The sequence below is a fragment of the Astyanax mexicanus genome, chromosome 5 (assembly GCF_023375975.1).
Source record: "Astyanax mexicanus isolate ESR-SI-001 chromosome 5, AstMex3_surface, whole genome shotgun sequence".
NCBI classification, from domain to species: Eukaryota; Metazoa; Chordata; class Actinopteri; order Characiformes; family Acestrorhamphidae; genus Astyanax; species Astyanax mexicanus.
The window spans coordinates 34,916,786-34,933,743 of NC_064412.1; the positions used below are offsets into that span (position 1 = coordinate 34,916,786).

Below are 16,958 nucleotides of genomic sequence, written 5' to 3' on the forward strand. Positions count from 1 at the left end.
CCATTGACAGGCTGAGAGGAATTATAAAGCTGCGCTTCTTTTAGCGGCAAAAATATATATGATACATGTTTTTTTTTTTCTGAAATGAGCGAAAAAAAACATTTAAATTAGAAAATGTAGAAAATGCTAAAATACCAGGCGAAAAATAAAACAGCGAAATAAAACAGTAGAGCATTTAGTAAATGTTTCACTTTCTTTCACATATACACGTTCTTAAAAAAAAAACACTCACACAGTGTGTTTCTACACTCTTTAAACAAATAAACATCTCTAGAATGTATTAAATTAAAAATAAATTAAGTGTTAAAATGTGATGCACAAATTCTCAGTCAATTTAATTGATATGGTTCTAGCAACAACAAAAATATTTTAATAAAAAAACTCATGTTTTATCACTTAAAATCCACTACATGTAGTCCCACACTCAACTCTTTTTTATGTAATTAAATACAGTCTAAATACATTAGAATACAGTCCCTAAAATGTAAGAAAAAGGTTCTTCACACAAAATAAATCTTCTTCATTTTATTATATCTTTCTACACCACAAACCTGTACACACACACGCACACACACAGACATACATTTTGTGCATAAACAACCAATCAAACAACTGTGTTTTTTTCTGTTTTTTTCTCCTTTGGCATTTCTGCTCATTTCCAGCCCAGTGACGCCAAAAAAGCCCCACCCCTAAAATTCACACCGCTGCCAGAAGATGAAGGCACTTTAACCTTCGTCTCAGATCCTAAAACCGGCGTCCAGACGCACGCAGCCTCTCTAATTGGCCCTATCCTCTATTATACATATCAGAATCAAAAGATGAAAGTGTTGGAGGAAGAAATGTGTGGCCTCTTTTCTTCCAAGCTTCTGTTCTTTCACTGGATTGCATCACCTCTTACTGGTGGCTTCTGCTGCTGGGGAACATATAGAGAGGAATCTACTACTGGCAGCGGTACCATCTCTCTCTCTCTCTCTCTCTCTCTGTTTCTCTCTCTCTTTATCTCTCGCCCCCTGCTCTGTGTCCCTGGTATACGGCATGCTGGTGAGGGTGCATTCCTGCACTGCTTGTGGTCAGCGATTGGCCAGATGTGTGCATGTGAGTGTGCCACTTCGTAAGTGCTGTCACGAGCCCATTGAAATGCCAAAGGAGAAGCCCTGGCACAAGTGTGTGATGTGTGTGTGTGTGTGTGTGTGTATATGGCTTGTGTCGAACACATACACACACTAACACACACAGAAGCCAAACATGTTGAATGTGAATGTGCTGAGTCTGTGTGTACTCTGTGTACTGTAACTCCAAATGTATCAAGAACAAGAAAGAAGAGAGGTTTAGGGTTTATATACAGGGCTATCGATTCAATATATCACAATGTATTGCAATACTGTAAGCAAGTCGATATATTACAGTTATTTAAATCATTTTTTCGGAGCAAAACTCTCATAGCAGTAGAAAAAAAAACACTTTTATATTCATAGCCACTAGTCATATTGCACAATGCATGGCTATTAATTAAATGTATCACAATACATTGCAACACTGTTACCAAGGTGATATATTGCAGTTGCTTTAATCAAGTTTTTGAGCAAAAATGTCATAGTATACAAAAACACTATTATATTTATAGTCATTTGTTGTATATGATGATACAGGGTTATGGATTCAATATATCACAATATATTGCGATACTCTAGGCAAGGCAATATATTGCAATTGTTTATTTTTTTTTTTGGAGCAAAACTGTCATAGCATACAAAAAACACTATTATATTTATAGTCATTTGTTGTATGTGATAATACAGGGTTATCAATTCAATATATCACAATTCAATGCGATACTGTAAGCAAGGTGATATATATATTGCAATTGTTTAAGTAAAATAATTGTGAGTGAAATTGTCATAGTCATAGTATAAAAACACTATTTTATTCATAGTCACTAATCATATACCACAATACATGGCTATCAATTCAATATATCACAACATATTGTGATACTATAATCAAGACGATATATTGCAGTTGTTTTAATCACATTTTTGAGCAAAACACGTCAACATGTCATAGTATAAAAAACACTATTATATTCATATATATGTATATAAATATATTTCTTATGAATGACACTAATCTTTACATGTAAACAAAAAATAATAAAAATGCATACTGTGTTTTTGAAAATTGATACAGTACTGCCAAACCAAATATCGCAATACGATATGATGTTGATGATATGATATTATTTCCATACACCGCTACAAATCACAAATTTTTAGTCGCTGTAAAAAAATCTATCAATCAATCAAAACCTTGTAACTCCTTGTTTTTTTTTTTGTTTTTGTTTTTTTTTAAAGCTGCCCTTTACTTTGTGACAAAATCTCTTAAAATAAGACCTGATGTGGCTTGGAATTAATTATGGCTGCTTATTTACTTCCATTCAAATATTAAGAATTGTAAATAAAAAAACAAGTACTATAGATTATAGATTCTAGCTGACACACACACACACACACACACACACACACTCTCACGTCGACTTTCTCCACGTCCCTCTTCTCTTGCTGGCTAGCTGCTGCAGTGACTTTAATTTAGGAACATCATTCCTCCTATGATGTCATGAAATCTCACCCCATCAATAGCCAAGCGCTGAGCTTTGCGTTGCTGAACCCAAAAAAAAAAAAAAAAAGCTTTCCAACTTTCCAGGCCAGTGTGTGTGGCTCTGAACATACTGAGCCACAGATTCATTCCAAAAAGCCTGAGATGTTGAAAAAATGGGAGAAAAAAATAGAGAGAGGGAGAACGAGTGTGAGAGAGGGATAGAGAAAGAGAGAGAGAGAGAGAGAGAGAGTGAAGAGCAATTGCCGTACCAATCTGCATCACTGTGTGCGGTACAGAGCCACCGTAGGAGACTGCAGTTCAATTTCAGCTTTTATTTGTTTGTTCCTTTGCAGCAGCTCTGTGTGTTTGTTTGGTTTTTCTGCTGGTTTATTTATGTTGCAGCGCGGCTCTTCTGCCGAAACCCGAACGAGTGTGTGTGTGTGTGCATGTGTGTATGTATGAATGTTTGTACAATAGTGTGAATTACTGTGTGTGTGTGTGTGTGTGTATGTGTCTGCTCCCACATGCTTCACTTTTAGGAGGGTTTTTTTTTTTTTTTCGTTTCATTTTTTTCTCTTTTGTCATAAAAGCAAACGCACGGAACATGTGCGTCTGTGTGTGTGTGGTTGTGTCGACCCCAGAACTGCTGAAACTAGAGTAGACAAACATACAAAACATTTCATAACATGAAAAATGTATTTTGCTTGTGTCAGAATTCCGGTCCTGGTGGGCTATGCGACAATGCAGAGTGTAACTACTCCAAAATAAAGGTCTGCAGCGGGACTTGGGGAAACTCGGCAAACATGTTTAGATAGTTTTTAGACAGCATTTTTAGGATATATGGTACAATTCCAATGAATATATATACAATATATATACAGTGTATATATGCATATACAGCTCTGAAAAAAAAATTAAGAGAACACTTCATTTTCTGATTTAGTTTCTTTGATTTTGCTATTTATAGGTATATGTTTGAGTAAAATTAACATTTTACATGTTGTTTCATTCTATAAACTACAGACAACATTTCTCCCAAATTCCAAATAAAAATATTGTCATTTAGAGCATTTATTTGCAGAAAATGAGAAATAACAAAAAAAAAAAGATGCAGAGCTTCCAGACCTCAAATAATGCAAAAGAAAACAAGTTCATATTCATAAAGGTTTAAGAGTTCAGAAATAATCAATATTTGGCATCTTGGCATATTTTCCGCCATCAGTCTTACACACTGCTTTTGGATACTGTTATGCCACTCCTGCTGCAAAAATTTAAGCAGTTCAGTTCAGTTCAGTCCATCTTAATCTTAATTATATTCCAGAGATTTTCAATTTGATAAAATCAAGGAAAAACATCATCATTAAGTGGTCTCTTATTTTTTTCAGAGCTGTATATAAAGTGCTGTATATAAGTGCAATATAGAAATCTTTCCAATTAAGCTCACAAAATTGTCTTTAATTAGATAAAGTAGGTATTGGATGGGAACTGGATTAGTACATTAGTACATAGACCTAACTTATTTACTTACTTAGTCTGCATGGTTGTGCCCAGTCAGGGCCATATATACAGTATTCATTAATATCTAAACGTGTATATATATGCGTATATATTTATATACATACATACATACATATTTTTGCTTATTTTTCATCTCAATCATTTAGTTCCCCTTTTTCTTAGTTTCTTTCTTAGGTGTTTAAACCCTTGTTTAGCGTACTGTAACTTCTGAAACTGTAGATGAACTTCGATGTGAGCTAATACCACGTAAGCTAACCTCTGGCGCCCCCTGTCGTTGTGTGTCTCCGCAGGTAAACGGCCGCACCAGTGCCAGATCTGCAAGAAGGCGTTCAAACACAAGCACCACCTGATCGAGCACAGCCGGCTGCACTCCGGCGAGAAGCCGTACCAGTGCGACAAGTGCGGCAAGCGATTCTCTCACTCGGGCTCGTACTCGCAGCACATGAACCACCGCTACTCGTACTGCAAGCGCGAGGCGGAGGAGCGCGAGGCGGCCGAGCGCGAGGCGAGGGACAAGGGCCACCTGGAGCCCACCGAGCTCCTGATGAAGAGGGCGGCTTACCTGCAGGGCCTGAGCCCAGCCGGCTACCCGGAGCGGCCCGAACGCGAGCCCATCCTGAGGGACGGCATCAACGGGGGCGCCAGAGAGCGCACGGCCAAAGAGGTGGAGGAAGCGGGGGGCGTGGCTTACGGAAAGCTGGGCCGGAGGGAGGACGAGTTCGAGGAGGACGAGGAGGAGAGCGAAAACAAAAGCGTAGACACGGACCCTGACACGGCGCGAGACGAGGAGGAGGCCGCCGAGCACTCGATGGACGACAGCTCGATGGACGGCAAGACGGAAACCAAATCCGACCACGAGGACATCATCGAGGACGGCATGTAAAGAAAGACTAAAGACTACTGTAGGCTCTATAAGCTCCGCCCAACCTACTCCATCCTATCCATCGTACGTACTCTGCTTCTCCCCCTTCTCTACTCCATCCAACTCCTCAACAGCTTCAGTTTACGCCCCCTGGTGCACTAACCCGGCATATACTCCACAAGCAGACAAGCATGGACTGGAGCTGCTGGATCCCTGTTAACTCCACCCACTTCTGAGAGACGGGAATTTTTTTTTTATGGAAATCAAATCAAATTAAACATAAAAAATGGACACTCCGCATACAAACAGGTGTCTGACCTTATCACAAGGTCTGGGGAAGTAAAGGGGCGGGGACATGACGGGAAGCGAAAGGACAGGACAGGAGGGGAGGGGCTGACGGGTTTTTTTGTTTGTTTGTTTGTTTGTTCGTTCGTTTGTTCATTTTCTTATTTTGTAAGAAGCTGCATTATGCAAAAATGAAAAATAAAATGAAATACAGTTTTAAAAATTGTACAGTATTAAGGCCTAAAAAATATGTGTGGTGCTACCATCCTAAAAATAAAAAAACCCTGTGTTCCATAGTATTTATAGCACAAAACTAGTAACTTGTACAAAATTGCACTCCGCTATTATCACTACAAAAATAATAAAAAGTATTGCCTATGTATATTTATACAGTGTTGAGGAAGAAAAAAGAGAAGAAGAATAAGAAGAAAAAGAAGAAGCTGCAGCGAGGGCTGCAGTTTTTCTTTTCTTTTTTTGTCAGGTTTTTTTGTCAGTATTATGAATTCTCTCTCTCCCACTGTGCCCTCTGCCGTTTTAGCCCCAGTGTTTACTCAGCTAGCAGCACACACACACATCCACACACACACACATACACACACACACTCTTTTAGGCCTCCAAATTTACTCTATGTGAAGGACGAAACTTAAAAAAAATTATATATATATCTATATTAATATCTATCTGTTTGGGTTTGAAGACGTTTGTAGTCTTAAACAGACGGTGTAGAGGAAGTGTAAAGGTCCGAGCTGAGAGATGAAGGAAGGAAGACGGGACTAATGAAGGAAAGAAAGCCTTTGTAAGGTTGTTACATTTTTTTTTATTTTTTTTTGTATTAGAGAAGATTAAAGAAAAACAAAGCCTTATATGCAAACCTTTTAATCTGTGTGTTTCTACAAGTGCCATCCTTGTACAGCGTTGCAGGAGGGTGACGTGGTGTTGCTCTCGCCAGCATCAGTATTTAAAGACTCCTCGGATAAAAAAAAAAAAGCACCCATCTCAGTATTAGCAGAGTAGGCACCAGTTCTTTAGTTTACATCATGTTTGTGCAATTTTTTCTCTTTCGTTGCTTTTATATTGTTCTTTTTTTTCTCCAATTCCTTTGTCAGTATTACACCAAACCATTTCGCTACAACAACGAAAAAAAAGGAAAAAAAAAAATCAGTTCATTTTATTTGTAGGTTTAAAATAACATTTTATTTATGTGGCCCATTTTGTATTTCCTAATTTTATTTATTTCATACTGTAGTGTACAGTATTATAGTTCTTCAATATATAGATATATTTTAGTAAAATGGAACATGATCATTTGGGCAAATTTTACGTAAAGAGAGCATTTATTGTGTTTTGAAAACATTAATTGTGAAATGCGAATTTTCAGCTTATGATATTTTTTTTTTGTTGTTGTTTTTTTTTTCATTATTTTTTTTTTTTTCCAGTTACTGAAAATTCCAAAATTTGGGAACTTTTGATACAATATTGTGAGAACACTGTATTTTCGACTGAAAAAAAAAATATTCCACTTTCTTCATCTTGTTTTTTTTAAGCTAAAAAAAATGAAGAGGGACTGTTAAAAATACAATGTATGATATCATGACAGAAAAAAAAGAATCTTTCCTGAAATGTCTTTGTAAAAGTATTATTGAATTTTTAATTTGTAATTCCTCTTGGAAATGACCATGCTCGAATAAAAGTAGCCAAATTAAAGGAAGGCTGGATTTTCTGTGTTTATTCTTTTTTTTTTCATTCCATTAAGCATTTTACATTCAAATATCACAGTTCATATAACATCACATAAATGAATGTGTCACTTAAATGTGTCTGTATTTAGATACAGCTCTAGAAAAAAAATAACCACTGATATTGCTATTTATAGGTATATGTTTAATAAAATGAATGTTGTTTTATTCTATAACCTACGGAAAACATTTTTTTTTTTTTTTACATTTATTTGCAGAAAATAAGAAATGGCTAAAATGACAAAAAAGAGGCAAAGCTTTTAGACCTCAAATAATGCAAAGAAAACAAAGAAAACATATTCAGAAAGTTTTAAGAGTTCAGAAATCAATATTTGGTGGAATAACCCTAACATAACAAATAAAATATACCATTATAACCTTTTAACTTGCCACATTTTACATATGTTTACTGTAAATAATTGTTGGAAAAAAATACTGTATATATGTTATATATATATATAGCTGTACAATAGTAACCACAGTGAAAAACTACATAAATATTATAATACAGGAAAAACTTTCTCTTAGTTCACTGTAGATCATATAAAATTCAATTGGAAGAAAATTAATCATTAATTTACCATGTATTTTATACATGGTATGAAATGTATATTGTATATTGTATATTGTAAATGTAGTATTGTAATTTTCATCAGTTAATAATAATAAATCAGACAATTACTAGAAGAAAATTTTGAAGGTGTTTCTAGGGGTATCTTGGGTCAGAAGAACATCAAGTATGAACTTCTGGCTTTACAGGAAAAAAAAGAAAAAGGGAACTAGGAACCTGTTGAGCACTCGCCATCGAGAGCCAGAGAGGAAACTGAAGCGATAGAGAGAGAGAGAGAGAGAGAGAGAGAGCGAGAGCTTAAAGACGCTTCCCCCCTCTCACAGCAGATGCATATTAAAGAGCACATCAAACGAGGGCAGATGAAAGCAGGGAGACGAAATGCAGCAGAAAAAAAAAAAACTGCCCCTCAGCCCTCTGCCCCCTCCCTCCCTCCCCTCACCCTCTCCCAGCACCCCATCTTTACCTGTCCCACCCCAACAAAAACACCAGCAAACCCCTGAGATAAGCTCATCTGACTCAATCAATTATTACTCTTTATTTAAAGGGCAAAAACATATGTTTATAACACATTCATAAGCATTGAATAAAAAACATTACTTTAATAATAATTAGTAGCTTATGCAAAGCATATACTTGCTTATGACATGACATACGATTTTATTTTTTTATATGGTCAAAATGAGACTTGGAGCCATATTTTTGACTTTGGTCAGATCATTTTAACATTACCTTTACATTACCTTTATTTTTCCACCCTACATGTCCAATGAATTAATTCTGCTTACTAAAGATCTATTAAAGGATTTGCAATGAAAAGTGCTATCACTTTAGATTGATGTCCTTAAAGTAATTTAAAGAACTCACATGTATGATATAGATAGGAATAAATAGGTAATATTTCTTATAAATTGTATATCCTATGGAAGTTATGCTTTATAACTATGTTATAAATTAAGAAAAGGATCATCACTTCAGTTTAAGAGGAATAAATGGCATCATAAGGCTCATAATTCTGACCAAGAGAAACCACAATTCAGAGAACAAGATTTGTTTAACGTGGCAAAGTTTTTGTATTATGTTTCACATACAGTCTATTTAAATTGATTATATTAAATCTGCATGTTATGTCAATACAATCTCATTTATATATCATATATATATATATATATATATTTGCTATTTAAGCTTTTCAGGTCCAATCAATTACCAGAAATGATACAAAATCCCAGGTAAACCATTTTGCAGTAAATTCCCAAGGCTCTTAAAGAAAATAAAATTGGCAAAAAAAATGAAAACAATAAACAACTAATTTACGAATGGTAAAAAGTATATCATTCAAAAAAGTAAAAAAAAAAATCATTTATTTTTTTAATAAAAGAGGGGGTGTTTTTTTAGCAAAGTATTCACAGCTAGTAAAAAGCAATGAAATTAAACTTTTGAAATTAAAGGTTTGGAAATTGATTTTTTTTTTTAAATCACCATTTACAAAGCCTGTATTAAAACAGATTGCGTTACTGCTTTTACTCTTTACTGCAGCATTTACACACTTGCACACAGCACACTCACACTTTAATCATCATAATACCTAGAAAAAACACAGAAACTCAGAGAGAACTCTATAACTTTTAACAAGATACCTTTTTCTTTTGGAGAAATTACAGATAAAGTCAGAGAGCACTGAGATTCAAAAGACTCTAGGAAAAACTGAAGAAAACTGGTACAGGAAGAGTCAGGTCTGGCTGATCCACATGGAAACAACACCTTTAGCTCAGATTAACACTGGACTAAGTCTCAGTTTTAGCAGTGAAGAGAAGAATTACAGGGTCTTAGAGGTCTAAAGTAATAAAGTCAAGGATTCAAGGATCTTTATTGTCATTCGCACCACAAAAGTAAAACAAGAGACAAAATAAAAGAACACAACAATAGAATAGAACAAAGCAGATATCAAATAATTACACGCAAAAAAAAGGAAGAGTTGACAGGTAGCAGCAACATGAAGTCCAGAGTGCAAGTTTTGCTATAGCAGCAGGATAGTGTGAATTAAGAGCAGAACAAGATAAAGTGTCATTGTTAAGATGAGAAAATAAAAAAGCAGCTTGTCCATACAGCACTGTTACTGGACAACTAAAAATAGCATATGCATTTTTAAATAATCAGAAAATTTTGATTGAACAAAAAATAATGTTTATAACAGGTATTTACAATATATAGGGTCATCTGCTTGAAGTCAGCAGCGTGATGATCATGTCTGCAGTTCTACTGGTCTACATCAGCCTCCGTCTCAAAGCTGCAATGTCATCACTTGCAGTTTTCCTCAACCCTCGGCCTCGGTTTATGTTTTTTATTAAAAGTGTGGAGGGTTCCAGCGTTTCACTGTTTGTAGAAGTGCCAGCTGGAGTGATATCATGCAGCCATTGTTTTGGAGCGCGCTGGAATTTCCATTTGTGCCTTTCGTTTCTTTTTCTTTTTTTTTTCATTTAATGTGCTCCCAGACAATGCACCATTAAGTCAGCTCAGAGTGTGAGATCCAGTCTACAGGATGGAGTTCACACTTTTGTGCTGCCTGTGGCCTTTTGAACACAGAAGTTCCAGGTAAGTGCTCTGTACACCTGCACAACTTGTGCAAAACTTAATGATTTTTAATAATTGTAGAATATTATACTAAAATTCGCTCCCACCCTGCCACGTAATTGGCAGAAAGGCGTGCTGTTAGTGCCATTATCAGCAGGTAATGCACTGTAAGCGAAGCTCTCCATGTATTTCTCCTCAACATACAGGTAACCTAGAACCGATGCAGCGCTTACAAGCCAAACAGCGCAGCTCCAAACAGAGCAGCAATGGACCTATTTTAACTTGCAGAGTTTTTACAACCAAACAGATCGTATTTTTCATCCTTTTTTACTTTAAAATCTTTTAATAAACAGCGATAATGAAACAGTGCCAATATTAAACGTTATAGCACTCCCTCTCGTGTAATATTGTTTAATTGTAGATTGTTCAAAAATTTTTCAAAAATATATTTCATATTTGATTGTTATATTACTTGTAAATTACTTTTAACGCTCATCATTATTTCCTTATGGATGCAATTAATCATTATTTATTTAACATTTCATACATCATTCATTTTATTTATGCACGGTAATTAAAAAAAAAGGATTCACACCCCTTGAACTTACACCCACAAATTTGAATGTACTTCATTTGGATCTTATGTGATCAATCAAATTAACATAGCAAGTAATTGTGAAAAGTAAAAGTGAAAAGAAAATTATATAGTTAAAAAAAAAAAAAAAAAATTCTGACCCTGTCTTGTGAAGGCCTCATAGGTTTGATCAAAAAACATAGTGGAAAACAAAGGAACACATCAGAAATAAAGGCTCGATATAAAGTTGTGGAGAGGTGTAATGCAGGATTAAGATGTACAAAAATATACCAAGCTTAATATCCCAGTTTAATCCATCATCTGAAAATTTGAAGGAGTATGGCACAGCAACAAACCTACCAACACATGGCCGTCCACCTGAACTGACAGCCCAGTGAAGGAGAGCGTGGATTAAAGTAGCAGACAAGAGGTCCATGGTCACTCTGGAGGAGCTGCAGAGATCCTCAGCACAAAACACTGCTTGCTACAGGAACCCACAGTTGGTTTACTTCCTGTTTTTTCTCCAATCTTTGATTGGTTGATGTGGTAATTACGCCACATGATGCTGGAGAAATTAACATACAACCATAGAGTAAAACCAAGTTATTTTATATAATATGTTTAATATATAATATGTATATAATATGTTTGTTTGGAAAAGTAAAATGAAATGCTAAAATAATGTGACTCTCAAAACAACTTCTACTTTACACTAACAACTATTATTACAAAAATTACAAAACATGCAGGTACTTTAGGAAATAATGGTATTGATGCATCCCTAGTTGTATAATATTCAATGTGACTATAAACACTAAACACCAAGAAGCTAATCATGCTAACCCAACCTTCCCACATGCTGTATAACCTTGTTTTTGAGCTATTTACAGCATAGCTAAGTAGCTTTGAACTTAACACAAACAAACTGAGTGTTGTGTGGCACTAGATAACTTACAAACAAGGGGAGCTGCGTCTGTGGTTGAGGGATGCTAAATAAAATTTATAACCAAACGAGCATCAGTCTACTCTTACTATTTTATGGAGGTAAGATTTCATGGTGATGAGTGTTATGATTGTGATTGAGCTGTCCCGGAGTTTCAGTTCGGTCACTGATGGCTAAAATGATGTAATACTGGTTATTAAAACGTATGATAAAAGGATGGTTTTAATATAATAGAAATGTCAGACCTATTATTCTGTTTAGGGCCTACTACAGAAGAACGGACACTCACTCAAGCTCCCGACATTTGTTTTGGCACTACTGGTGTTTTTTTTTTTTTTTTTTTTTATGTGTGTGTGTGTGTGTGTGTGTGTATGGCCACTGGCTGTGTCAGTGGTATGTTTGGAGTCGTCCCTCTCTGATGATTCACTGCTTAGGTCTTGGTAAGGTTTGCACATTTTCTGTACAAAGTTTCTTCCACAGATATCTCCAACTCTCTCTCTCTCTCTCTCCCTCTCTAACTCTCTCTCCCTCTCTCCGTCTCACTTTCGCTCTCGTTCTCTGGCTGAGGGGTGACCTAATGTTGCCATTGGCTCAGCACCGCGTTCTCTGACATGTAGAGTGAGAAACATGGCTCTTGTAGCGCTCCTTAAATCTTCCATTGTAAAAACAACCATCAGTCTCTCTCTCCACTCCACCGCAATCGAATTACTACTGCACAGAGCTGACGACAACCGAGCAGCGCCGCCGTTACCTACGGCCTACGTGCAGTAATTTACCTCCATCATACCGCCCGTCATTTAAAACTCTGTAAATAATTAAAGGTGCAGTATTATTAGCACTGGGCTGTTTATTGGCCCTGTCATATTAACACCTGGGAACTCAATTTGGGTCGTTTTATTTTAGGGACATAAAATACATCTATGTAATAAAGCAAAACAAAACTTTAGATACTTTTCGATTTGTCTCATGTGAAAGCTTTATGAGTGACTGACCAATAGAAATGGGCAAAACCTCAGCTGGACACCGACACCCTGTGTTATTACTGTGTTATTACTGTGTTATTATCTGGTTAAAGATAGGTCGTGACATTGGGTAACCAATATCAAATGTCTGGAAAACATTGACATTAAAGGTACTTTGCTGTTGTGTTACCAAAATTCAACTTCACAGTGATGTAAAATACTAACTTTTAGATATGAGCTATGGTAAACAAAACTCAAATGTCCCAAATTCATTATTACAGTGTTTATGCAACATGGATTTCTAATGCTGAACATTATATACTAATACGTTATGGTGTTAAATTACTTCAATAAAAATTTCAATGTCTTTCTAAAGTTTTTAGAATTCAAGATTTGTTTTTCTGTCACATATTTAACTTTGGGCCCTATCATACACTCTGCACAAGGCACACTGCAATGCTCTTTGCTATCATGCACCCTGTCAAATGTCTATTTCCACGCTTTGCCCCTGCGCTGTTAAAATAGTGTCAGAGTTTAGGGATAAATCTACACTGATTGGCGTGGTGGTCTGGAAGTGAGGTGTGTCCTGGTAAGAGAACACTGGTGCGCCACTGATTGAAATGAACCAAGAGAACATCCATTCCTATAGGTGCATCATTTGCGTTACTTTAACATATACAGTTAGATTAAACAAAAGATCTTCTATCACATTTTTACTTTTGCATGTTAGTGCTCTAGGCTGTCACATAAGCCTTTAGCCTAACAGCTAACATCTGCTTCACCTGGAGCATCAAAACCAAGTCATTTCACTGAGTAAAGATGTTCTGATGTAGATTTACCTTCATTAAATGGTAGGAGCAGACCTTTGGACATTTGGTTGCATGTTTTACATGAACATTTTATTAAAGTAGAGGTGTCAGGTGGTAACTGGCCAAGCTATCAAGTAAGATGCTAGCTTTATCAGAGAGCTCTGGATTTTAGTTGAGTAAGGATTTTCTGGCTGGTGTCAACTCACTTCCACATATGTTTAAAAGCAGACATATGAATATTAGGGTGGGTGTTTTAAATGTAGCTCCTTCAACCACAGACGAAGCTCCCTCTTCTTTGCAAGGCAGTAGATAGAAGTCATATATAGTGATGTCAGTAACACAGTACTTTCACTAATTTCTTTCAGTAACAAGTAATCAAAGTTACTTTTTTGACTTTTTTTTTTTTGGTCACTTTTTTGACGCATGAATTCCGATTTGACCATTCACGTCGCATGTCCATGGATCGGATTAGGATCTGATTTAGGACCACACATGAAAGTCTCAAGACTCAAACAGGATAAAAAAAAAAACGATTGGATTTTGCACATTTACATGGTCAATAAAATCAGATCTGAGCCATGTTGAGTAAAAAAAATGGACAAAAATTTTGACATTTAGAACAAGGCCCAAAGCTGAAGCTTCTAGTAAAGTGAGTTTTGGCAAAACTGTTATGTTGAGGCAGCAGGTGTGTGTGTGTGTGTGTGTTTGTTTGTGTGTGTCAGTGTGGGGTTAACTCAATAAAGTAACTTGAAGTTTAAAAAAAGTAAGTAATTAATAAAGTAACTTTTTTTTTGTATTCTGTATTTAGATAACAAAGTAACCAGTAATTCCATCACTGGTCACATAGAGCTCCACGACACTCCTATTTTCTTATATTGTGTTTAAATCATTGCTGTTAAACCAGCATTCTTTACTACACTTCATTATGTCTAATCAAGCTAATTATATTTGCTATACATTTTATATTGCTGTGGTTGTAACCAATATTGACAGAGGCATTTTTGCACCAAAAGTGTGAAGACAAAGTAAAAAAAGATGACCCCCCAGCTTCCAATCTTCCCATGTAAAAAAAAGGTTATACAAGTACTCAAACTGTATAGACTAATGACTGAATGATACTATTAAAACAGCCTTTTATGTCATTTTTATTTAAAATTAGCTGTTTAAATAAGTGCAAGGAATCAGTATGAGCTTTACTACTGACTTCACTTGTAAAGCTTTACTATTTAACGTTAGGTAAAAGCTTAAAAAGTCTACATATCTAGGAATTGCCATCCACAAAGTGCTCCCTTTTCCTCCTCCTCCTCCTCCTCCTCCCCCCCCTGCTCGTGCCCTAAATGACAGTATTGCCCCAGTTCAGCAGAGTCAGGCTCCCAGCCCTGTCCGAGTCTTTTGACCTCGTTAAATTATTTACATAGTCCATATGCTGGTTCTGGAATTCTGCAGCCAGGGGAAGGACAGTGTGTGTATATGTGTATATGTGAGTTGAGTGTGTGTGTGTGTGAGTTGAGTGTGTGTGTGGCAGGTTCAGACCTGGCAAACTCAGACAGAGACAGTTCAATGTCGGGCAGTTGGAGAGAGAGAGTGACAGAGAAAGAGGGAGGAAAAGAGAGAGAGAGAGAGAGAGAGAGGGGGGGAAAAAAAGAGAGTTGACCAGCAGGGATTAGCCAATCGCAGCGTCAGAAGAGAGGCCAGCTGTTGGTCTGGCCGGAGGAGAGAGACCCTCAGAGCAGGTGGCCACTTAGAGTGCCAGCACAGAAACCCAGAATACACAACAAACCAAATTACACACAAACCTGCTCTACTGGGAGAGCGCAACAGACCGCTGAGGATAGAGGAGAAGTCTGTGTGTGAGTGTGTGTGTATGAGTGTGTGTGTGTCAAGAATTGGTGAATTTGGCTTTTCTGTTTTTCGCTGAGAGTAGCACTGTCCACTAGGCCTAAGAGACACACACCCTCACACACACACACACACACACTTAGGTTTATCAAGGTCAGACTGGCTAACTGGGAAAAAAATAGTCTTTAAAATAACTCTACAACATGAGAACTCAAGACCAGCACATAGGGTATATAGATAGTATATATGCTATATACATTATAGCAAATAATGCATTTAATATAAGTCATGCACTTGTGGCAGATTTCTCCTTCATAAAAATGACATTTTATTGAACTACTTTCACCACAGATGAATGTGCAGCTCCTCTTCTTTGAAAGGTGGTGGATATACAGTAAGTTAGTTATGTAATGTTCTCATAGCACTCCCTCCCATAACTAGCTACTTCATTATCAGTGTCCACAGCATTATCTACTTCAGACTGCACTTGTGAAGCCATCCAGTGGTTAAAGTAATTCAATTGAATTGAAGGAGAAACCTGCAATTTAGTTTTGCAGCAGTTTAAAACCTATAAGGAAAACCAGCCCCAAGTGCATGACTTATTCATATTTGATGCATTGCTCGTGCAGTCTTTTGCCCCTTGACTAAAGCACACTTTAGACCAGCTTCCGGCTGGTCTTCCTTTGCAAGCCATCAGGCCCCTGCAATTGAGCAGCTCGACTCATCTTTAGTCATGTAAAATCTTTGCTGTGTTCCATTCAACTGGCTTCCTGTAGCCAAAAAAGAAACAGCCCCTTTACACTTGATGGCAATGGACAAATCCAAATCTGTACCAAGAGGCACTCAAGCTCTTAGGTATGCTCCTAGCTTAACCCAACATCCATTGAGAATGTCCAAACAGACTAAAAACGCATACTGTATGGGACCCTATCGTACACCTTGCGGAAGGCGCGATGATTCGACGCAATGCTCGTTGCTATCTTACTCCCCGCCAACAGTAAATGTTCACGCCTTGTGCTCATTAATTAAGAGAATTTGACTCTTCACTATACCAAAGACACATCAACATGCCCTAAATCAAGCTGTGTCATGTGCAAAATATTTGCTGTGTTCCCTTAACTGGCTTCCTGTAGCCAAAAAAGAAACAGCCCCTTTACACTTGATGGCAATGGACAAATCCAAATCTGTACCAAGAGCCACTCAAGCTCTTAGGTATGCCCCTAGCTAAACCCAACATCCATTGAGACCCATAGAACAGAGTCATCCAGACTTTCTTCTGTCCTGGAACCAAGGTGGTGGAACAAACTTCCACTGGGCGTCCCAACAGCAGAGTCATAAATGTGAACTAAACCTAGAACAGAACACAAACCCATTATTATGGCCACAGACTGAAACCTGTAGAATCGCTGTTAGGGATCCAATTGACTTGTCAAAAACATTAGGGATCCAAACACAAACCTACAAGCTATGCTGAAACACACATGCATCGATATACTTCCATTGGGTGTCCAAACAGACTAAAACACATGCTGTATGGGGCCCTATCGTTCACCTAGTACAAGTCTTCACAATACCAAAGACACACCAACATGCCCTAAATCAAGCTGTGCCATGTGCAATTAAAAAGTGCCCTATAGAGAATATAGAGTCACAAAGTTAAGAGATCTTAAATTAGCATTTTCTTTTTGTTTT

The 16,958-nt window shown here is 36.9% G+C and overlaps 1 protein-coding gene across 3 annotated transcripts in view; it reads left to right on the forward strand.

Moving 5' to 3' along the window:
• Nucleotides 1-6,969, forward strand: part of zeb2b (zinc finger E-box binding homeobox 2b) — a 114,322-nt gene extending 107,353 nt beyond the window's left edge. For all 3 annotated transcript variants that reach the window (XM_007257550.4, XM_007257552.4, XM_007257553.4), the window contains one exon: nt 4,404-6,969. In XM_007257550.4, coding sequence (XP_007257612.3) covers nt 4,404-4,996 — 593 coding nt within the window. In that variant the 3' untranslated portion in view covers nt 4,997-6,969. The remainder of the gene's footprint in view (nt 1-4,403) is intronic.
• The last annotated feature ends 9,989 nt before the right edge of the window (nt 6,970-16,958 follow it).